The sequence below is a fragment of the Eumetopias jubatus genome, unplaced genomic scaffold (assembly GCF_037043125.1).
Source record: "Eumetopias jubatus isolate StellerSeaLion01/CBP00866 unplaced genomic scaffold, mEumJub1_p1.0 scaffold_9, whole genome shotgun sequence".
NCBI classification, from domain to species: Eukaryota; Metazoa; Chordata; class Mammalia; order Carnivora; family Otariidae; genus Eumetopias; species Eumetopias jubatus.
The window spans coordinates 24,095,922-24,119,083 of record NW_028274815.1 but is presented as its reverse complement, the minus strand read 5'-3'; the positions used below and the strand labels follow the sequence as shown (position 1 = coordinate 24,119,083).

The 23,162-nt window shown below is 44.4% G+C and overlaps 1 protein-coding gene across 2 annotated transcripts in view; it reads left to right on the top strand.

Annotated features, from left to right (window-relative positions):
* ALK (ALK receptor tyrosine kinase) overlaps window positions 1-23,162 on the top strand; it is a 690,188-nt gene that overhangs the window by 582,313 nt on the left and 84,713 nt on the right. For both annotated transcript variants that reach the window (XM_028099603.2, XM_088026382.1), the window contains one exon: window positions 7,991-8,160. In XM_028099603.2, the coding sequence (XP_027955404.1) occupies window positions 7,991-8,160 (170 nt within the window). The remainder of the gene's footprint in view (window positions 1-7,990; window positions 8,161-23,162) is intronic.

Here is a 23,162-nt window from a genome sequence, read left to right as displayed (position 1 = left end):
GCCCCACCAAGATGGGGGGCGGGGGAGTGGGGAAGACCCTTGTGAAAGGGTCTGCTGGAGCCAGGAAATATAATAGCTGGTGGCATGTTCCTGGCGTTGTCTCTTCCCACTTGTCTCATTTGCTGTCTGCATATCAAAGAGTTTATTAGTCAAAAGCTATTGTTCATAACCTGTATCTACCAGGACGTGTCTAGAAGGATCAACATTTTTATTGTTACAGCCTCCAACAAGTGGTATTTCTCACAAACATGACCTAGGATTTGTAGATGTCTCATATTTGTGTGAATACATTTGTCATATATATGGACACACACACACACATATGACGACTCATTGTCTGGCAGAGACAAGGTTGCAAATGGTTTAAAGCCCTCTATTTCCCTAATTCCTCTGTTATGAAGGTATTTCTGGGCTAAGATCTTGTTAAAATATAAATTCTGACTTGGCAGCCCTGGGGTGGGATTTGAGACCCCACATTTCTGATGAGCTCCCAGGTCATGCCAATATTGCTGGTTTATAGACCACACTTGGAGCAACAAGGATCTAGACAACCTTCACAATACACCCCGCAAAGATTTAAGTATTATCATAACATGTTACGTGTATGTAGCGCTATTGATATTGTAGAAACAGCATAGACCAACGCATGGAATCCAAGTCTGCAGCACATGGGCTCAGCGACCACAGGCGGCTTCCCCTACCTAAGCTTCAGATCCCGCATCTGAAAAATGGGCCTGATCATACCCCCAGGAAAGAATGTTGTGAACAGAAAATGAGACAGCATTTGTACAAGTGCCTGGCACAGCTCTCGTATTCAATAAACAGTCAACTAACAAATTATCCTATGGGCCCCCAGATAGAAGCTGGTCTTAGTAAGATCTAATTCCAAGAGTGTTTTTTACCCACTCTGAGCACCTGATCCTTAACTGTCAGTATCAAGTGAGGTCTTCCTGGCATGGATATCTACATATAACGGTATCAGAGGGGTTCTTTTATCTGAGACTGCATTTATAAGGAAAATGGAAGTCTTGGAGAAGGCCTTGATCCTGCAGTCTGCCCTAGAAACCACCAAGAGTCACTCTGTACACTTACGTACAAATAATGAGTGAGGGATATTCAGAAAGAATTGACATCAGTCCTTGAGGTCTTCTAATTAAGAAATTGGTAAGAACCTGACCCTGTAGGTCCAAGAGGATGGTTCTGGTCCCATTTGCATCTTTAGGTTATCCCTGCTCACCCTCAGGGCTGTCCTCAGTCTTGGCCCAGGGATGACATGGCAGCCGCGCAAAGGCCCTCTGCTGGGTTCTGTGTCCTCCCCCTTGCAGGAAAGACACTCCTTGTACACCTTGGTGATGGCGGGCACTTGTTAAGCCATTTTTTAGTTATTAAGAATTACCTCTGACTCGAAGTCCAAGTGAGAATGGACCCCTCACCGAGAAGGCCAGGCTATTTCTGGCCCTAAGTAGCCCCATCTCCCCAGTGGTCTCCACCTAGGATGTGCTTTAGAATCACCTGGAGAGATCTGAAAACTGCTGATGCCCAGGACCTACCCAAGGCCAATTAAATCAGAATCTCTGAGGTGAGAACTCAGAAACGAGTAGTTGTGAAAACTCCCCAGGTGATTCTAATTTGGAGCCCTGGTTGAAAGTCACTAGTATCACCATTTCATTCACAACATGTGGGCTCTATTTCCACATTCTTTACCTCAGTCTTACAACCACCTTTTAAGATGGGCAGGGAAAGTATGGCTATGATGACAGTTTCGTCTATAAGGAAATAGAGGCTCAGAGGAGCTAAGTGGTTGGCTTAAAGTCACACAACTGATTCACTTGGATATTGGAGCACAAACCCCGGTTTATCCCATCGTCAATAGGCAAGAAACAAGGATAGTCTGATAAGCCCCCCGAGAGTGAATGTTGGTGCAAAGGGCAGTTGCTTCCAGGGCATTCCAGAAAGGAAGCAGGATGAGTCATAGGAGCACAGGGGCAAGGCTGCTTCTCTGCAGATCCTGATGCAGTGAGTCCAGGATCAGGCCAGAGATGCTGCATCCAGGTAACACCCATGACACCATCCTGAACATCACACTCTGAGTAGCAAAGCACTGACTGACTTCTAGAGGTGAACCTGGAATGACTAGGGCTAACTACAGGTGAGAAGTAGGCCAAGTGAAAGACCAGAGGTTCTAGACTGCTTGTATCTGAGGAAGAACAGTATCACCTGGATGCATCACCTTACTAAACACTCAGTGGATGAAAAAAAAAAAAAAGGAATGGCCGGAAGACATACTTTGCTAGCCATTCACTCGCTGCCAGTTTGTAATCTCATACCAAAACTTTTGCGTCTGTTTCTAGAAATAGACTTTGCCGAAACTTAGTGCATGCCTTGGCTTGAGTTGTAGCTGAGATACATGCTTTCTGCTATAAATATATGTGGTGGTATTGTAAGATGAAAGGAGAGTCAAATTTTTAACTCTCCTATGTTTTATGTCTTCACCATCAAGTGGCTCTGTTTACTTCCCCTTTTGCTACACTCAGCACAATTGCAGTTACTCATTTAAATTCAGACTTCCTGGCTAGATGATAAGCTTCGTGAGAACAGGGAAGATACATATAATATGCAGTACAGAGTAGATATGCGGTAAATATTTATTGAATGAATGGATGATCATCTCAAAGATTGATACCAAGAGGGATCCTGGTAGACCTCCTCAAGAGCTAGGGATGCCATCTCTTGGCAGCCAGTACTGTTCTCACTTTCCAGGCCCTATTGGCCTAAAATACAGTGCAGGCAGGTGGAGAAAGCTCAACAGTCAGCAAGCCAGTGGCCCCACTGTCAGTATGACAGAGCTATATCTCACTGACATGCTCAGGCCACTAGCAGACTCTACTTCAGACTGAAAGTTTCCTAAGAACAGCGGAGAACTGGGCCATTTCAACTACAGCCAAGTTAGCAGCAAGATGCCTGGATCCCCTTCCCTTCCCTGGAACCCACCCCCTAGAACCCAACCCCTAGAATGCAGGAAAGTGCTAAGGAGCTTCACAGGTGCAAAGTTGGTTTCTGTCCTTGAGAGGGGACTGGGTAAAGACAGGAAGCTCTTCCTGGAAGTGTACAGACCTTTATATATTCTGACACTGACCAGCAGCCACCATGTGCCCTCACTTGACAACGACTGTGAATACAAGATAAGACAGTCCCTACCTTGAAGGAACTTGTGGTCCAAGGAGGATGGAGGGAAGACAAGGCAACAGAACTATGTCCTGTGATGATCCCAATAGCCTCAACTGTGAGATTTCAGAGGAGGGGAAAGTCGTTCTGAGACAGATGATAAGAAAAGTTTCCCTGAAAATTAAATAGATTGAATTTTTTTAAGTGATGAGAAGGAAAGAAGAGGTAGAGGAAATGGAAGGATCAAAAGCACAGAAACAGAAAAATGCATGTCAGGTGCAGAGCTGGTATGTAGACTGACCTGAGAGAGCCTAGGAACTAACATCTGTTAGGCCCCCACGTTTGGACTACTGGGTGAAAACTCCTTGTCTGGGTGCTCTAAGGTAATATAGTTTCTTAGTCACTGCAAAACACAAAGCAGGCTTATTTAGAAATCAAAATGCCCATCTAGTCAGAACTTCAACCTCGCTTTAAAGTTAGGGCTTCTTGGGGCGCCTGGGCGGCTCAGTCAGTTAAAGGTCTGCCTTCAGCTAAGGTCATGATCCCAGGGGCCTGGGATGGAGCACCACATCGGGCTCCCTGCTCAGCAGGGAGTCTGCTTCTCCTTCTCCCTCTGTCCCTCACCCCTGCTCTGCTCTCTCTCTCTCTCTCTCTCTCTCTCAAATAAATAAATAAGATCTTTAAAAAATTGTTTAAAAAAATAAAAATAAAGCTAGGGCTTCTTTCCTCCCCTGCCCTGCCATGCTTGGCCCTACTGCAGAGGAGAAGCCTGAGATCGGGGAACGGATCATTGATCTCTCTTCTTTTTCACTCAGCGCTCCTCCTTTTCAGTCTTCTGGCTTAATTGTGACCCTTCAAGGTCTTAAGTGCAGGGAAAAGAAAAGAGGTTAAGGGGAAAAAGAAAATCTTACTCGACCAGACCTGTTGTGGTGATCTGGCACTGGTATTCTCTGGATGTGACAAGGCTTACTAGTTTTCACAGGGGGGCACTTTGGTGGTTTCTTGGGAGATTTACCTTTCTCCTCACCCCCTCCACTATGGCTAGGAATCTTTCACCTTGACTAGGGTATATGTATCATTCCAGGTAATCACTTTCCTCTGTCCTTGGGCATCTTAAGATGCCTGCAGCTTCTTTCTTCTGAGTTCTATTTACCCCTTCAAGAAGCCCTCTTGGACAAGATCTAAAATGACCCACATGGGCTCCCGTATACATGGCTCACTCTAGTCTATGTGTAATGCTCATGCATGTTGTATACCGCCAGACTCTGGGAGTACAGGCCATTCAATGCTTCCACCTTGCCTTTGTTCTGCCATCAGAGCAGCCAACCAGGCCCTTGTTCATACTTTGGATTTTCCAGGTAGGAGTTAGACAGTATTCTATTCAGCTCCCCAAATTGCAGGGGATTAATATCAAGTGCTCAAGGGGGTATCATTAAAACTGCTCTCTCTCTCTTGACTTGGGATGAAGAGGGAACCTTCTTTGCAGGAGAGTAAAGTGAGGTGGAACTCATGATATACAAAAAGCACATTCCAAAAACTCTCTCCTAGTAGTCAACCACCAACTTTTTAAAAAAAATCCAAAGTACGGATGAGAGATTAAGAATTGTATAACCTGTTTTCATCCACCCCCTCATGAAAGTCCTGTGTCACTGTGCTCTCAGACATCCTTTTGTAGTATCTATTGCCTCAGTGCTTCAGCCGAAATGCCTTTTTACCATTTTGTTACACTATTTGTTATCTCTCATTAAATTGTCACTATAATCCTATAAGGTAGATAAACCTATTCTCATATTAGAGAATACAGAACTGAGCTTCAAAAGGACCAAAGTGACAAGAACAGTTTTTGAATCCAGATCTCTCTAACGCAAACTCTTAGACCATTCTAGGGTGGAGGATACATGTGGCTCGGCATAAGTACTCAATAAATATTCATTGAATGCCTAAAAAGCTTATTTTCTTAGATTATAGAGGAACACGAATGCTTTGACATTAATTGATAGGGAGTGAGAAACCACGGAAGAGTCACAGATGGCAGTGGTAAACAGGAAGATGTGATCAAGATACACAAAAGAATTTAGAAGGGAGAAAGTAGAGAGGGAGAGGCACTTTAAGAGGCCGTGGAGAGAGTTGAAAGAGTAAGTTATAAAGGACATTGTGACTGCTACCTTGTTAGAGTAATGAGAAGAGAAGCCAGGTTAAAAGAATTTAAAGAAAGAATGGGCAACAAGGAAATAAAAGCAGTTACATGCCAGTTATCCATGATGTTAACATCTGAATGGAGGTACAGAAATAGGTTGTGAGTCAGAGGAGCTATCAGGATCAAATAAAGGATATTTTTCTGGGACAGGTGAAAGCTGATCTTATTTGTAGACAGGACACCCAGAAGGCAGAAAGAGTCTGAAGGTGCTGGAAGCAGTTTCTAAGAGAGCAAGGACTAGGGGGTGGTAAAACAGGAGGAATTAACATAGAAGAAAATGAAGGCTACATCTTCCTCTAAGACAGGAAAAGAAGAAGGAAGGTGGATAAATAAACACCTATGTAAAGAAGGAGGAAGAGGAGGAGGAGGAGGAGGGGGAGAGGAGGAGGAAGAAGAAGAAAGGAAGGGAGGAAGGAAAGCAGAGAGGCTGAAGGAGATTTCACCTAATATAGTAAACCTTTATCAGTAAAGTAAGAATCAAAATAATGATCAAGAGAGTTAGGTACCAATAGGTAACAGCATTAGTGTTTGAGGAAGAGTTTGAAACACCCATTGTGCTGTGGGTGTTCAAAAATCAACTATGGAAATCAACAGTGGATGAATAAGTACCACCAACCATCCAGGGCATTGAGGTTCAACATTCTGATTTCACAGAAGTCCACATCAGCAATATTCTGTGGCCAAGGAGCAAAAGGAGAGAAAGGTTGTGGCAAGCAATGTCCCAAGCTAGGCACTGCAGGGCATGGGCTAAGGGCTGAGAGAGGTTAGTTGGCAATGGTAGGATTAAAGTTTCTAGTCATGGCATCCAGACTGCACAAGGAAGCAAGTGAGGTCAGGAAAAACAATTAACAGATTTGTTAAGTTATCCTGGGAGGGCTCGTTGTTGACAAGTACTTTTGCTACACTGGATTTGGGAAAGGGGTACGGTATAAGGGAAGAGGTATGGTTATAGACCAGGCTTACCTGACTCAGGCTCTCAGAAGTAGAACAGCACTTGGGCACCCCAGTGCCAGGTGTGACCTTATTAGTGAAGAGGTCATGTGCAACAAAGTGGAAAGTTCATGGTACGTGACCTCTTTGGTCAAATTGTGAGGAAACCTTGAGCTCAGAGACTGGGAGAAAAAGGAATGGTCATTTACAGAAAAGCATGTCTTCAAACAATGAGAAACAAAGAAAAGGGGGCACCATAGCAGTTGAAAACTCTCGTTTTCCAGAGGATATATTTTACCTTCTATTCTACAATAGCCATTTTTTTAATTACAGGATCTGAATGGGAATATTTGGGGCAAATTATATGCTCTGGTTGTCCTAAGTTTTAAATGTTGTTTATAGATTGTTTCTATCAAACACAAAGATCAGAGACCTCGTTATAGTATATACTGACTCTGGGCATGACTGCCCTTAAACTCTTTCAGAAATATTAGCTACAGTCCCTTTCATATGTCTAGGGAACAATGCCATAGGAACCTTTAATCAAGACCCAATGAAAACATATGATTGTAGCTTCCTTTTGTCAAAATGGATGACAAGTATACTGTTCTGAAAGACAAGTATATGGAAGTATCTCAATACAAGATTTTTGTCTTAACTTTGCCTACAAGTGCCCACAGGTATCAAGTCACAGAGTCTCCAGTTAGCTAACACAAGGTATAGTATCATTCAGATAAGATTATTAGAGTCTGGGGAGGGGAGAATAAAAATCTATGATACCTAAGGCATTAAAGAAATTGAGTCATAAAATCACTTGTCCAAGATCACAAAGTGAATTGGGGCCACAGACAAGAATCTTTGGATCCCCTTTAAGAGGTTCATTTACTATCCCATGGATCTTAATATCACCTCAGACACAGAATCTGGTGAAACTTAGGATCAACCTGAAAAAAATTCCAAAATTGTCCATCGTTGCCCCTGCCCAGCTCCTTGAACCTTCATGAAAGACATTTTGGGGGACTGAGCAAGATCAGGCAGCCACCAGCTTTCCTTCCTGGGCACCCTTGTCTGAGTCTCCAGCAATATCTCTGAGAATTCCAGGAAGGGGACCTGAGGCTTCCTTTTATTTTTTTCTTTAAATTTTTTTATTATGTTAATCACCATACATTACATCATTAGTTTTTGATGTAGTGTTCCATGATTCGTTGTTTGCATATAACACCCAGTGCTCCATGCAGAACGTGCCCTCTCTAATACCCATCGCCAGGCTAACCCATCCCCCCAACCCCCTCCCCTCTAGAACCCTCAGTTTGTTTTTCAGAGTCCATCGTCTCTCGTGGTTTGTCTCCCCCTCCGGCTCCCCCCGCTTCATTCTTCCCCTCCTGCTATCTTCTTCTTCTTCTTTTTTTCTTAACATATATTGCATTATTTGTTTCAGAGGTACAGGTCTGTGATTCAACAGTCTTGCACAATTCACGGCGTTCACCATAGCACATACCCTCCCCAATGTCTATCACCCAGCCACCCCATCCCTCCCACTCCAGCAACCCTCGGTTTGTTTCCTGAGATTAAGAATTCCTCATATCAGTGTGGTCATATGATACATGTCTTTCTCTGATTGACTTATTTCACTCAGCATAACACTGAGGCTTCCTTTTAACATTAACACCTGTCCTCTGGCTCTTCTCTCCCTTGCAGCTCCGAATGTCCTGGCTCATCCGTGGAGTCTTGCAGGGAAATGTCTCCTTGGTGCTGGTGGAGAACAAAACTGGGAAGGAACAAAGCAGAATGGTCTGGCATGTTGCCACCAATGAAGGCTTGAGCCTGTGGCAGTGGACGGTGCTGCCTCTTCTCGATGTGGCTGACAGGTGGGCCTCCATCCGTTCCTGTCACTCTCTTTTCCTCGATCAGCCAAGATGCAGAAAGGGGTCATGTCTTCCCCCCCAACACTTCTACCCAAGATACAGATCCAGATGAGCATATACATGTGCATACACACAAATATGTACACACACACACACACACACATACACACACACTTTCTACAGACTTCTAGGGAGCACTCAGTTTCTCTGTGGGATTTCCATGCTAATGAGCCCTCATCTCTTGCATCTCTGGCCTGGCCTGATTGGCTGCTTCCAGTATCTGTAGCAGGAAGAAATAAAACTGAACAACTCATATTACTGCCAAATAATAATCAGGCTCTATGCGTATATCACATTTTCTCTTAATTAATGCATTTTGCCTTACTTTCCCATTTGACGTTTTATTTATCCCTTATTAACAACAAAATTTGTGACATGGGTAATACAGACCTTATCATGTTCCCCATGCCTGCCCTTTCACAAGATTCTCATCAAGAACCAAAGAGTTACAGCACCAGCAAGTTGGCCTCAGAGTGAGGACTGGTGCTCAGGTCAGTCCAAGTCCAGGGCTTTGTGGATTCAGGTCCCTGAAGCAGGTAGATGAGGGAGATGACAAATTCTTCAGTAAACAGAGGAGGGCTTCTACCAGAGGCCCTGCCCTGGGTCCTATTTGAATTCTATCCCCAGTGGCTTTGTGACCTTGAACTTCTCTGGGTCTCAGTTTCCTCATCTTTAAACTGAGAGGGTTGGACTAGAAGATCATTGACTCCATGTGGCTCTGAAATGGAGCTATAACCACTGAGAACATCTACCACTTGTCTCCCCGAGATGGCACCAGTCTGCCACCTGCAGTCGGCCAGGAGCAAGCTGGGCCTGGCTCAGCACATCAGCTCACGTGACTCCCTGATGCATCATACTGAGTCCTCCATGGTTGGTGCGCTGATCTGTTCCAGACCAAAAAAGGCAGAAGGCAGAGGATGGGGGTTACTTCTTTCAAGGGGGCAAATAAATGGGTCTGGAAGGGGAGCCTTTTATAGGCTAAATGTCAAACCCAGCAATCCAGAGCAGCCTCTGCATTTAGACTTTTTAAAACCCATTCAAATTACCATCCTGGTAGATCCACCTTTGAAAAATGAGGACAAAGAGCTTAAGGTAAGGCAAGGGTGTTGCCAGTTGCCTTGCAGCTTTGTAAGTATAAAGTTGGGTCTCAAATTCATCACCCAAACTTCACAGAGTCTGCTATTTCCAAGAGCTCATAACTTGAGCTGTGCTGTCATGGGAAGAAGCGATTGTCCTCACTCTGAGCACCAGCTTCCCACTCCCTCAGATGTGTGTGGGTTAAAGATCAAAGCCCTTGGATATCCCGAGGCACAGTGCTGCCCCTAGGACAAATGGATTTAATTAAAGTGGAAGAAGGGGCAGTGTGGGCACTCCCTACCATAGACTGGTCTTTTGTCCTTCAGGATTGTGGGGGTTGCATGCAGGGGATGGAGAACAGGAGGATGATGCCAGAGCCCTCCCTCCTGGGAGATGCTAAATTAATTCGGATGAATCAAAGGGTTTTTTTTTTTTTTCTCCTCAATCTAGCAAGTCCTCTCTCTTTCATAACCACTCCAGGGGATTTAGAGCAAGTAAGATGTTGACTCTGTTCACTCCCATCCGCTAGAGTTTCATTTGAAGGAGACTTTGTTCTCAGCCTCCATCTTCCCTGTTAAAGGCTGTTTACCAAACTGACATTTCCAATATTGATACTGAGACCAAACTGTCCAGTGGGAATTCAGACAAAGGCCAGCGTGGTTTGATGATGCTTTGTGACCTAATAAATGTGCAATTACAGAACACACGAGCGCCCCCCATTCACCAGGAGCCTGCACGCCACTGACATGTTCTGATGTGGGAAGCTACTCCCCCCACCCAGAGCTAGAGAAGATATAGAAGGCATCAAGACCCAGAGGAAAATGGGACTGCAGGAGAGTGAGGCACGGCAGTTTTCAGTTGCTAAAGTCACTTACCAGTAGATGTGACTAGCCCATAAAACAAAAAAAGCACTGTGGATGAAAGAGCATAGGCTTTAGTATCAGATAGTCCCAAGTTTAAAACTGTCTCAGCCACTCAGCAGTGGTGTGACCCCAGCCAGTCACTGAACCCCTCTGGGCCTTGGTGTCCACATTTGTAAAGTAAGTATAGTACCAGTACAACTTCACCGTATTGTTATGAGACTAAATAAAACAACTGTTAAAAGCATCTATGTATAGTAAGTACCAGTGAATTTTATTTCCCACATCCTCCATCCTCATCGCTCAGTTAGGTAGTCTCAGATAACTCACTGAAAAAAGAGCACAAGTCACAACAACTGATCTTCCAAGTTAAGCCATGTTCTGTAAAACAGACATAATAAAATTTACCTCTGAGGCTTAGGGAAGTAAAGTGCTTGGTAGACTGCCTGGCCCACAGTAGGTGCTCAGTCAGTGATAACACTAACAATAACTATAATATGATAATAATAATATCTCCCCACCTAATGCCTCAGAAGAGGCTGGATGGCCAATTTAGCAATAATAACCAGTCATGCAACCCTAAGATAGAGGTGAGTGTTCTTCCAAATTTGCTATCATCAATGCTATGTAGACTCCTTATAAGGGGAAGTCACTGATGGAGGAGGAGCAAGAAACACATTCTTCCTTTTCCTCCCTGGGAGAGTGAGCTATAGCTGCCAGATTGCCAGAAAAATGAAAATGGGAGGAGAAAGAGGTAGAGGAAGGAAGTATATAAGGGAAAGAGAAGGAAAATGGATGAAAGATAAAGACCAACTCTCTTTCTCCCCACCCTGAGGTAGGCATTAGCACCTTGTACCACCTGCTTCCTTAGGCAGGTCGGGGCTTCAGCTATTCAGCACCCAAGTCCTGGACAGCTCCTCAATCATGGACCTTGAAGGAGCAGCTACTTTATTCCCAATGCTGTCCCAAATCTCCTCCGTTCCTAGGTTCCCCAACATTACATTACATTGCATACATTACAAAGTTTTTTGAAGCAACTTTATTAGGGTTCACACGTTAGCTCTAAACTGCTCCCAGGTTCAAGACACTTATTTCAATTCAGTTGTACCTTGCTAGATTCTTACTTACAGACTTTGGCACCTTCCATTCTCTCCACCTGATATGTTCTTCCTTTACCTTCCTTCTCCCTAACTACCACTCTTCCTTCACTTTTTAAAGACTTCTAGACTAAATAGTATACCTACAATATTTTCTCATAGCTCTTGAAATATCCCTATAATAACTTGTCACTCTTTTCTATCTGGGTTTTTTTTTTTTTAAGCTGAATATACACACTAATAAGACAGGGATCAAATCCATCTTATATATCACTGTTCCTTGAGCATCTAGAACATGCCTAACACATCATATGCCCAATAAATATGTGTTTACAGAATGATGTGTTGAGAGAAATTGCATATATTTCCAAATCCCAGCTGAATTAACTGAGAATTTCACTTGTTGGAATCCATCTAGCATTCTTCCTGTGTTCAATCTAACAAAACAGATAAAATCACATTACAATAAATACTGCTACAAAGTGTTCTATATATCAGAGCAACACCTATATCCCATCAGATGAACCCAAGCAGCATTTGTTCCTCTTAAGACAAGGAATTTTCTTTAGGGACTTGCCTGGTACCTGTGCTTTCTTTATCTCTGGTCACTGTTCTGTCAGAATCACTTTATAAGAAAGGCCTTGATCTTAATTGTGTGCCTTAATCCTTGTGAGTAGAGAGAGCTAGAGCTGAGCACTCGAGAGCAAAGAGCTATATTCACATTGCTGCCACCACATAGTAGTCTTTCTGTGAAGGCTCAGAGAATATGCCATTGGTATATAAAGGATGATGATAGGGAGACATTGATCCATGGAAAGGTATTTCTTCTGTCCATTTACAAACGGGCAAAGGGATAGAAATAATGTCACACTCTGTCATCATTATAAAGTGATATTAACCAACTAGAGTATCAAACCATACTATAAAGAGTAACAAGAAAAATCTCCACGAGTAGTGCCCATGATGTTTTGAGCAGTAGCAGCATCCTTCGAATACAGATACGTGCTTTCAAGGTAATTTTGAAGGACAGCACCAAGTCAAATACTGGCTTGATGTGTGCTTAAGAGTTATCTCATTACTTTAAATCCACCTCATATAGCTAGTTTTCTTCATTCCCTCCCCATTCAACTGCCATTCTTTCTGTTGGAATTAATTCTACGTTTTCTCAAAATGGAAGTAAGGCATGTTCTCTCCCCTTAATCTGTCAGGTTTTTATAGGGACATAGTTTTCCTCCTCTTTATAATCACATATCCCAGTAAATTAAACACAATGTTCTGACACCATCTTAAGCTTTGACATGCTTACAGAGCAGAAGCAGGTGCTAAGTTTGACTCATTACAAGATGGATTTGGAAACGCCATGGATCAAACCTTGTCCCACAAATCACTGCAATCACACAGTCAGATAGAAAGTACATAACTTAATGTGCATGTGGAGGCTCTCTTCCCCAACATTATCATTATAAAGGCTTTTAACCGTACCCTATATACATAGTCTAACAAGAAAAAATGTTCCCTCTGAAGATATTTAGATTTCTGTTCTTTTTGTATCCTTTGTCCTAAATGACAAGTAGTGTGTTTGACAAATGCATCTTTCAAATGGGATCTGTTAAACTGAGAGTTATGTCTTCATGTACTGAGGCCAACCTCCACAGAGCCAAGATTTTTCTCATATCCCATTCTTGTTTCTCATCCACAGAACCTCCACTTTAGACGGGGTGCTATCAGTAACAATACTCTCTCTTTGTGTAGCATCTTTCTGTGATGAAAAAGGCATTTTCATTACTTATTCTTACCTGAGTAGAGAAGTAGTAACTTCCAGGGAGAAGAAATCCAGAAATTTACAATGAACCTCAGTTTGCAGGTCTCGACACACTCCTAAGAAGCTGTGTTTAATTCAGACTTTTGTAAATTGAATCACAGCTTCCTGATAGAGCTATGAGCAGAGTGATAAATGATAATGACTAGACTAGCTTTCATTGAGTACTACTTCATGCCCGTCACTGTCACAAATACTTAACATGCATTATCTCATTCGATCCTTATAACAGCCCTTGGGATAGACACTGTAATTAATTCCCCCTTTTTATAAGAGGAATAGAAGTTCTAAAGAGATTAAATAACTTTCCCTTAACTCTTAGGCTAGTCTACTTCGTATGTACATGCCTGAGGAAATGAAAGCACGGTGTTTGGCATGTAGTAGAAAACTTGATAAGTGATTGCCATCATTATGAACAAAATATTTTGGTTTTGGATTTTTTAGACCACACCTCTTATTCATTTTGAGTTAGTTTATTGTCTTTCCTTTGCATCTTCTACCACGGAAACCCATCGTCTGCTTCCCCAGCCCAGCTCCTGCTGAAGACCACTCCCCACCCAGCCCTTGCCTATTCTCCTTCTCTCAGACCTCCAGCCTGGGCAGTACCACCAGCACAGGGAGAGTCTCTCCTTGCTCTCCTGGGACACAATGGCCCCTTCCCCATGTGCCTTTTCAGTTCACCACTCCAGCATGTCTTTAACTATCTCCACTTCAGAACTAGAGCATAAGTCCCAATAGCCATTTTTCATTTGCAAATGTATTCATGTACCATGTCTAACAAAAGCATAAATATAAAATATGTTTAGTTATACATTTAATGAATCACCCTCAAGTAGAGAATAAAGTTCACTTCCTTAAGGACAGACACAGAAAATCTAGGTCATACAATGGCTACACAGTCCCCAGGAGAAGCCAGCAGAGGGTCAGGCCCTGCCTGGGCTCTTCACCTTCTGCCTGCCTTCTCTTCTGCACAAGTTCCCATTTGCCTCCACCAGTTCCAGGAAGGAGAGATGCCTATGGAAGGAGTGGATGTCACCCCTGCAAGCCCCTCAAACCAGTGTCTGCTGCCCCTCTACAGGACAGGCTGTGTCAACTGTCACAACAGCTCCTGGAATTCCATCTACTCTGCCCCATATTCCTTGCACCCACAGCAGCCATGCACCTGCCTCCCCAAGTGCTTTACCCCCTCACAACTCTCAGTTCCCACTCTGTCCCACACTTTGGGGTAGCTGGGGCAGATATGTCATCCCCCGTTTTCAGGTGAGAAGATGGAGGCACAGAAGGGTTAAATCAAGGTACGGGGAGTTAAACATAGAGGCTCTTCCTCAGAGCTCCTTCCATCTCCTTTCAGTCCACCAGAGAATACCTGTGAATGCTCTAGTGTAAAATGGTACTAACCTCCAAAGTCATCCAGATATTATGTATGTATCCAGCCAACACTTACTGACTACTTGGTGCCAGGTGACAGGCTTACCTGGACAAGCAATGTATTTCAGCCCTCTAGGAATATCATCTAAGGGGGAGCCTGGTAGGAAACCAAGACCTTTGCATCACAGGGCAGTCAAGGCCAGGGAAGAGGGAAGCACAGACAGAAGAGCATGAGGCTCAATAAAGCCACAGCTGTTGGGGTTCCTTGCTTGCCAAACGGGCTCCTTTCTGGTAGCCAGTTTGGGATTCTCCCTCTGCCAGATATGCCCATGCTAACAGAAGCAGAGAGCAATGACTGTCACCCTGGGTAGCCTGCATTTGTTCATTCATTCACTATCAACAGATGCACATCAGGGACTCACTCGGGAGTGCCCCCACGGGCTTCAAAGTCAGAGGTGGGGACAATGGGAAGGGAAAAATCTCAAGGCTCTCATTCCCAGGTGGCATCTACCCCTCTGGAGTGAGTCTGACTGCCCTGAGTCCATGTACGCAGGCAAAACACAGCACTTCCAGGGCCCTCTTCCCAGTGGGTAAAGAAAAAAAGATGCTCTCTGCCTCTAGCCAGCTGTGGTAGTGCAAGTGTCCCTTTCTGAAGCTACAGGGGCCAGGGATTGTCACATGCTTATTAACATCAGCCTGAGTTAGTCCTCTGAGCCAGGAGAAAACGGTAGGCTCCAGGGCAATTTTAGGCCAAACAGGGTGAATAATAACACTGACTAAACCCAGCAAGCTCAAAGCCCTTCATGGATAACTTGACTTTGCTCTCCTTACCTTCCCCAGAGAGATGAGGGACTTAACATCCCAGAGCACTAGAGCACACTCCTTAAATCCATGTTGCCTTACTCAGGCGTGTCCCTAGTCCTGGAGAGGTGTAAAGTGTGCACTGGGGGATGGCTGGAGATGTGAGGGAAGGGTACTTCAGAGTCCTGCAGCCAGACAAGGGCTAACTTTACCCATCATCCTACCCCCAGGAGGGAGTTAGTCATCAACCCAACCATGTCATGTACATGGAGAACACCTAAGTAACTAGGTTTGTGCTACATGATATGTTGGTTGGGTAATACTACCCAGAGTAACATTAAACCTCCAATCCTCAGGGACGTACAAAAAGAAATGTATTTCTTACCCATGTGAAATCCAAAATGAGTGTGCTAGTTGGAGAGTGTCCTTCCACATGGTCATCCAGGGGCCCAGCCTCCTTCTCTCTGTGGCTCAATCCTTTTCTCCAGTTTTGGAATCCTTTGCATTAAGACAGCCAATGGAGAAAGCATGGGGGAGAGGGGAAGAAATCTCACATAGGAAGATTTTTGTGATTCATTGCTTCAGCTCACTTTCCGTTGGCTAGAACTCAGTCACGTGGTATGCTGCAAGGGATGATGAGGAATGTAGTCTAGCTGTGTGTCCAGAAGAAGGGAAAATGGGTTTGATGGGGTTAAAAATAAAAGGTATGTTGTGTCATGGAATTAGCCAAGAAATATAGCCCCTATCTCTGGGCATCTATCAAAGTGTCATTTGAGAATACCAATTCCTTATTTAGCTACTCTGAGCATTGATCAGTCTTTTCCTCGAACCTTCATACTTCAAGGCTGAAATCAATTCCAGGATCTATTCTAAAACATGAATGTTTCATTCCCAAAATTTTATGACATAGCGAAACCTTACTTTCTCACAGAAATCACCCAGAATTTCCCTCACTGAATTTTTCCTTTCTAAAATCAAAACATAAATTAAATAAATAAAAGGTATTTTTGAGAAGGCTTAAAACCAGTAAGGTACCATAGGACAGTTGAAAAACTTGGCTAAACATTTTTCAAATTCATTTTTTTAATTTTATTTTTAAAATTTTTTTATTATGTTCAACGATTCATTAGTTGCATTTAACACCCAGAGCTCATCACAACACATACCCTCCTTAATACCCATCACCCGGCTACCCCATCCCCCCACCCCCCTCTCTTTTGTAACCCTCAGTTTGGTTCCCAGAGTCCAGAGTCTCTCATGGTTTGTCTCCCTCTCTGATTTCTTCCCCTTCTGTTTTCCCTCCCTTCCCCTGTGGGCCTCCACGCTATTCCTTATGTTCCACATATGAGTGATATTATATGATAACTGTCGTTCTCTGCTTGACTTATTCCACTTAGCATAATCCCTCCAGTTCCATCCATGTCGATGCAAATAGTAGGTATTCATCTTTTCTGATGACTGAGTAATATTCCATTGTATATATGAACCATATCTTCTTTATCCATTCATCTGTTGAAGGACATCTTGGCTCCTTCCACAGTTTGGCTATTGTGAACATTGCTGCTATGAACATTGGGGTGCATGTGCCCCTTCTTTTCACTACGTCTGTATCTTTGGTATAAATACCTAGTAGTGCAATTGCTGGGTTGTAGGGTAGCTCTATTTTTAACATCTTGAGGAAGCTCCATACTGTTTTCCAGAGTGGCCGTACCAGCTTGCATTGCCACCAATAGTGTAAGAGGGTTCCCCTTTCTCCACATCCTCATCAACATTTGTTATTTCCTGCCTTGTTAATATTTGCCATTCTAACTGGTGTAAGGTGGTATCCCATTGTGGTTTTGATTTGTATTTTGCTGATAGCTAGTGATGTTGAACATTTTTTCATGTGTCTGTTAGCCATTTGTATGTCTTCTTTGGAGAAGTGTCTGTTCATGTCTTCTGCCCATTTTTTGACTGGATTATTTGTTTTTTGGGTGTTGAGTTTGAGAAGTTCTTCATAGATCTTGGATACCAGTCCTTTTTCTTATCACTTGCAAATATCTCCTCCCATTCTGTGGGTTGCCTCTTAGTTTTGCTGACTGTTTCCTTTGCAGTGCAGAAGATTTTATCTTGATGAAGTCCCAGAAGTTCATTTTTGCTTTTGTTTCCCTTGTGTTTGGAGATGTATCTTAAAAGAAGTTGCTGTCGGTGATGTCGAAGAGGTTACTGTCCATATTCTCCTCTAGGATTTTGATGGATTCCTGTCTCACATTAAGGTCTTTCATCCATTTTAAGTTTATCTTTGTGTATGGTGTAAGAGAATGGTCCAGTTTCATTCTTCCGCACGTGGCTGTCCAACTTTCCCAGCACCATTTACTGAAGAGACTGTCTTTTTTCCATTGGGTATTTTCTCCTGATTTATTGAAGATTAGTTAACCATAGAGTTGAGGGTCCCTTTCTGGAGTCTCTATTCTGTTCCACTGATCTATGTGTCTGTTTTTTTGCCAATACCATGCTGTCTTGATGATCACAGCCTTGTAATAGAGCTGGAAGTCAGGTATCGTGATGCCCCCAGCTTTAGTTTTCTTTTTCAACATTCTCCTGGAGATTCGGGGTCTTTCTGGTCCCATACAAATTTTACGATTGTTTGTTCCAGCTCTGTGAAAAATGTCAATGGTATTTTGATAGGGATTGCATTGAAAATGTAGATCAAATTCATTTTTTTAATAATGCAGAGCCCCAGGCTCCAGACACAGAGATTCGAACTCAGGAGGTCACATATTAGGCCAAGGATACATTTTTTTTTTAAGTTTCATAAGTGATTTTGATGTTTGACCACATTTGGAAGTCACCGGCATAAAATGTCAGATTCAGATGTCTTGTGGGCAAGACAGGGTAATGACTGACTAGGGAAGGATCATTGTCACATCGTCATCAAACATACATTAAGCCCCCATCAAGCACAGAGGAAGGAAAGGGGTGTGTGACCCAGCCTCTTGCCAGTCACAGGGCCTGCATGCTGGGGATGGGGAGAGACACGGAGCATACACACTGAGAGGCAAACAGCAACACATGTGGTATTGTGCAGAGTCCAACAGCATGGCCAATATTCGGATGGCGTGGTGACCTCCCTGTCAGGGGGGATGTCATGGAGAACATGGATTATTATAAGATGAACCTTGAGGAAAATTTAGATCTTCCAGAAACGGGACAGGGACAAGAGCATTCCAAAGAAGGCCATCAGGATGAATGGAGGCTTATAGGCAGGGATGTTTTATGTGGGTTCAAGAATAGCCAACTAGGTTGTATCAGAGAATCCTGAGCAATCTGCTTGGCAGAATGTGAGCATGGATATTGGGCAACATATTTTGGACTCCACACTGTGGAGGATGGGAAACCAGAGCAAGAAGACTGTTGAAAGCTCTGTGAGGGACCAAATGTGAAATGCTCTGTGCCTGGAAATAGAGCACAGAAGGGGGGAAGAGAGGCTGGAGGAGAAGAGGCCTCTTCTGCTGCCACCTTCTAAATGGCACCATTGACCCAGGACTGCCATGGATCAGCCCTCCAAGAGGAAGGGGATAGGTGTACCTGGTGGCTCAGCAATGCAATGTGCAGCCAGGCATAGATATATACAAATCAAACATTCATAACTCTGAAAGTTATCTGGCCCTGTTTCTTTCTCAGAAAATATCCCAGATCACTGGAGCAAGGAGTAGATTAGCAATTCTGAGCTTTAAATCCTATTTCTAACACTGATTTACTGCGACGTTTGGGACAAGTTGTTGCTTTTGATTGCTGAGTTTCCACAATCAAGAGTGCAAAGCAGTGAGACAGATCCTGCCTGTGAGCCTGGTTTTAAGTAGTCACGCAAAATGGCAATAAGTGAACCCCTTTAGAATAACAGGATGTTCAGATCTTCTCAAGATTTCCTTTGTAATATCCACAGCTCAATTTACAAGTCAACAGATGTGCATGTTTTTCATAGCTCTTAGTGCCCCTCAGAATGTAGACCTAAGTTCTCCGCCCTTCTCTCCCCAAGCACAGAGTTTGGAATTTAGGGGGAAACTGGACTGCTGATATTTGAAACAAAGCAGAATCCAATTCTATACGTGCTGTTCTCTAGGATCTCCTCGGTGTACACCACATCTACCCTCACCTCTGTGAGGTGACGCATAGTCTTCATCTCACCTGAGTCCCATACCTGGCTTAACAGCTGCCTGATCTGCATCCTGCCCACACATTCAATATGCCCCCCAACACCCCGCCCCTATGTGATTCTTCTGTCCATAGCCCTACCATTATCTGAGACCTTCAGTTCTTCAAAGTCTTTCTTGACTTCTCTCTCACTGCCCAGATTCAATGTTTTCCCAGGTTGTACATTCTAGCTCTATGGGAGCAGAACTAAAAAGGTGTTTAGAAATCTCCTAGTCACTGAATCACAAGTCCTCTGAATTCCTCAAGGTGAGGGTCGATGTCTTGTGCATCTCCATACTCCCAGCTACAGACACGGTGCCTGACTCAGAGTAAGAGCTCAAATAATCTTTGCTCAAAGGCAGAGGGGGAGATATGGAACTTATAACACTGCTGAGGAAGCACAGATTTCTAATAAAAACATAAAACAGGAACAATGAACAAGAATTCCCATGCTAAAGAAAAGCTTCCACTATAAAAAAAAAATACCCATATTACATAGGTGATTTTTTTTTAAACTAAGATGGTGCTTAACAAATTTCAGTGACTTGCCCAGGGTCCCACCAAGTATGTGGCCCAGTCCTCACGCCACTCTACCTTTTGAAACTTGGCCCTCAACAAGCAGAGAAAGCTGCTAATTCACCCTCATAAAGATATTTCTGTCAGGAGAGAAGGGAACCAGCAACAACCCTTTTCTTGGGTCTTCTCACCGTGGAGAGTGCCTCCACCTCTGGCACCATCTCAGCTCTCAAAGCCATAAGCCCACACAACAGCCAAGAGTAGAGGAAGAAGCCAGTGTCGGAAATGTCTCTCTGTCCTGAGAAAGGTGCAGTGGATATCCCCGTCTCTTGAGCAGAATGGATGCAGGTGCCGTCTAGCTCTGGACAGCCTTCCAAAGACCCCCATTTGTTCCAAGGGATCCCCGGGGCAAGTGCATGACCTCTCCTCCCTCAGGGCACTTGACACTTTTGAGCCTATTGAGCAGGTGTATTCATGCACCGGCACCTCCCCTTCCGGGCCGGGGCTCCTGGAAGCAAGATCTGCCCTTCACCATTCCCCGCAAACCTAGGGCCCAGGGAGAGCTCAATATACATAGTGCAGAATGAGAAAATGAAAGAGCAAAGTGGGAACTTGCCAGAGAAGGGCTTCTTCTCTCCCTGCAGTCTGGTGGAACACCCTGGTGGCAGGCCTTGCTGATTGGTGGCATGCCATGGCAAATGTGGGAACCAGAACCATTAGTCACACACAGCCAGTGCCTGGAAGCCTGGGACTGAGACTGTTGAAGAGTGTGAGTGATTCTCTGTGCTTGCTCAGCTTGGCTGAAAACTCATTTTCTCCCCTCTTCCACCCCAAAGGGCTCCCTCACAGAAGCCAACTCATTGTGAAAGATCTCTGTGGCCCTTGAATCACTCTGTAGTGACTCCCCCCTCACTGCCGTGGGGGTCATGATGCCCAGAGGGGAAACAAAGTCAGAGCATGGTAAATTCCTTCTGAGAGTTGGGGCTGAGCAGGAAGAGAGGGTGCTTCCAACTACTGAGTCTGGCCTTTAATGTCCGGACCTACTTTACTGTCGCAGAGCCAGACTTCTAGAGTCAGGCAGGGCACACATGTCCAGCCCTGGCCATGGTGATCTGAGCCAGGCTGGTCCCAGGAACCCAAAGCTGGCCATCAGCCACTCCTCTTGAATTGGTAACTGAAGTCAATTATGCAGATAATAGGATGGATGTGGCGGGGCTTTTTCATCACATACATTATTCTAATAGAAATGCATACCGCGACCCGAGCTTTGTGACATTCCATTTTAGAAGACTTTTGCCGAGCAAATCAAGTGCGCAGTGAGAAATTGGAGAAAGCATTTTTCCTTAGCAATATCTGCCAGCTCTATCCTAAGCAGCCAGAACCCAGACAAGCCTCAGCTGCGAAAAGGGATGCAGAACACTCCCCCCCCCTTCTGAGCCCACTAAATGGTCCAGAGGAATCTGAGATGTGGTTGGTGCCCATCCGTTAAATAAATGCCTTTTACCCAGGCTGGCCATTCTTTCTCGCTGTCTAAAGCATTGCTATTCCCTCAGTCCACATTCAGAAACACACCTTTTTGTCAGCTACTTAAAATCATTAAGTGAACTTAATTAGGTTTGTCAATCCCTAAGGCTGCCAGGGTGGCAAATAAGGCATTATATTCACTGTCCATTAACAGTCTGTTGCCTGAACAAGACTGTGTGTTTTCAGAGCTGTGCATGAGTAGCCTCACCATTTCCTACGCAGAGATCTGCCCAGTGAGTCTGGGAGACACCCAATTTCAAGGCTGTCCCCTCTAAACCTGGCCCACTGCCCCAGTGGCCACCTCCCCAAATCCCCCGGGACAATTTTCAACAGGCCTCTCTGAGCAAGAACAGAGTCAAGGGGTATATTCTTTGTGTGAAGACAGGCTCCAACCAAGATCTCAAGCCAAGTCTGTTTTTTTGTTTGTTTGTTTGTTTTGTTGTTTTGTTTGTTTGTTTAAGCCAAGTCTGTTTTATCAACAAGTTCCAAACCCCACCAGCTGGAAAAAAGAGAAAAAACAACAATAATCCGTGCAATCAAAAGTGTCTTATTTGGAAAAACTGGAAGAGCTGAGCAGGTGTGAACTACTGAGGGACAGGGAGTGAAATCAATTGCTAAAGGCTAGAAAGAGCTCAGCTGCCATGTTCTTAAATAGCACAGATGAGTGAGGGAGCTGGAGGAACCCCAAAGAGTTCGCTCTTCCCTTCTCCTTGACCAGGCTGCCCACGGAGAGGGAGGGCTAGGTTCTTCTAGCCATGGGGGCTCAGATTTCTTCCTCCGCACAGAGCTAAGGCTTTGGGATAAAGAACAGTGGAGTAACCAAATGTTTGTTAGAACCTGACGTCCGTAATCCTGGCAGTAATGTGGCATGGACCTTGTCTTTCCTTAGACCCAGAGAAGTCCACCTGGTACATGCTAGAACTTTGTCTCAGAGCACTCCACCTGGTACATGCTAGAACATTCCCTCAATCCTAGAGCAGTCTAACTGGTGCATGCTAGAACTTTCAGTCTCAGAGCACCCCACCTGGTACATGCTAGAACGTTCCCTCAATCCTAGAGCAGTCTAACTGGTGCATGCTAGAACTTTCAGTCTCAGAGCACTCCACCTGGTACATGCTAGAACTTTCCCTCAATCCTAGAGCAGTCTAACTGGTACAAGAGCTAGAACTTTTAGCCTCAGCTCACTCCATCTGGTACATGCTAGAACTTTCCCTCAATCCTAGAGCAGTCTAACTTGTACATGCTAGAACTTTCAGTCTCAGAGCACTCCATCTGGTTCATGCTAGAACTTTCCCTCATTCCCACAGCAGTCTAACTTGTGCATGCTGGAACTTCCTGTCAACCTCAGAGCACTCCACCTGGTACATGCTAAACTTTCCCTCAACCCCAAAGCACTCCACCTGATATATGCTAGAACTCAAGGCCTGAGGCCACGGCTGACCCTGGAGAGTGAGCTGGTATCTGTACTTCTGGGGGAGCGCAACAGGAAAGACAGGTTGCACCAGAGAAACTGAGAGCCTTGAGGAAGTCGCCCCCATCTTCAGCAGGGAGGGGGAAGCAGAGCCAGGAGCAATCTCTTCTTCCCCTGGGGTTCAGCTGAAGACACACAACCAGGTACCATCCAAAGCAGAGAATCCTGAATCTCCTAAATCTGGGTGGCCCCGATGGCCACCCGGCCTCTCGGCTAGTGCCCCCACAGAACAGAAACTC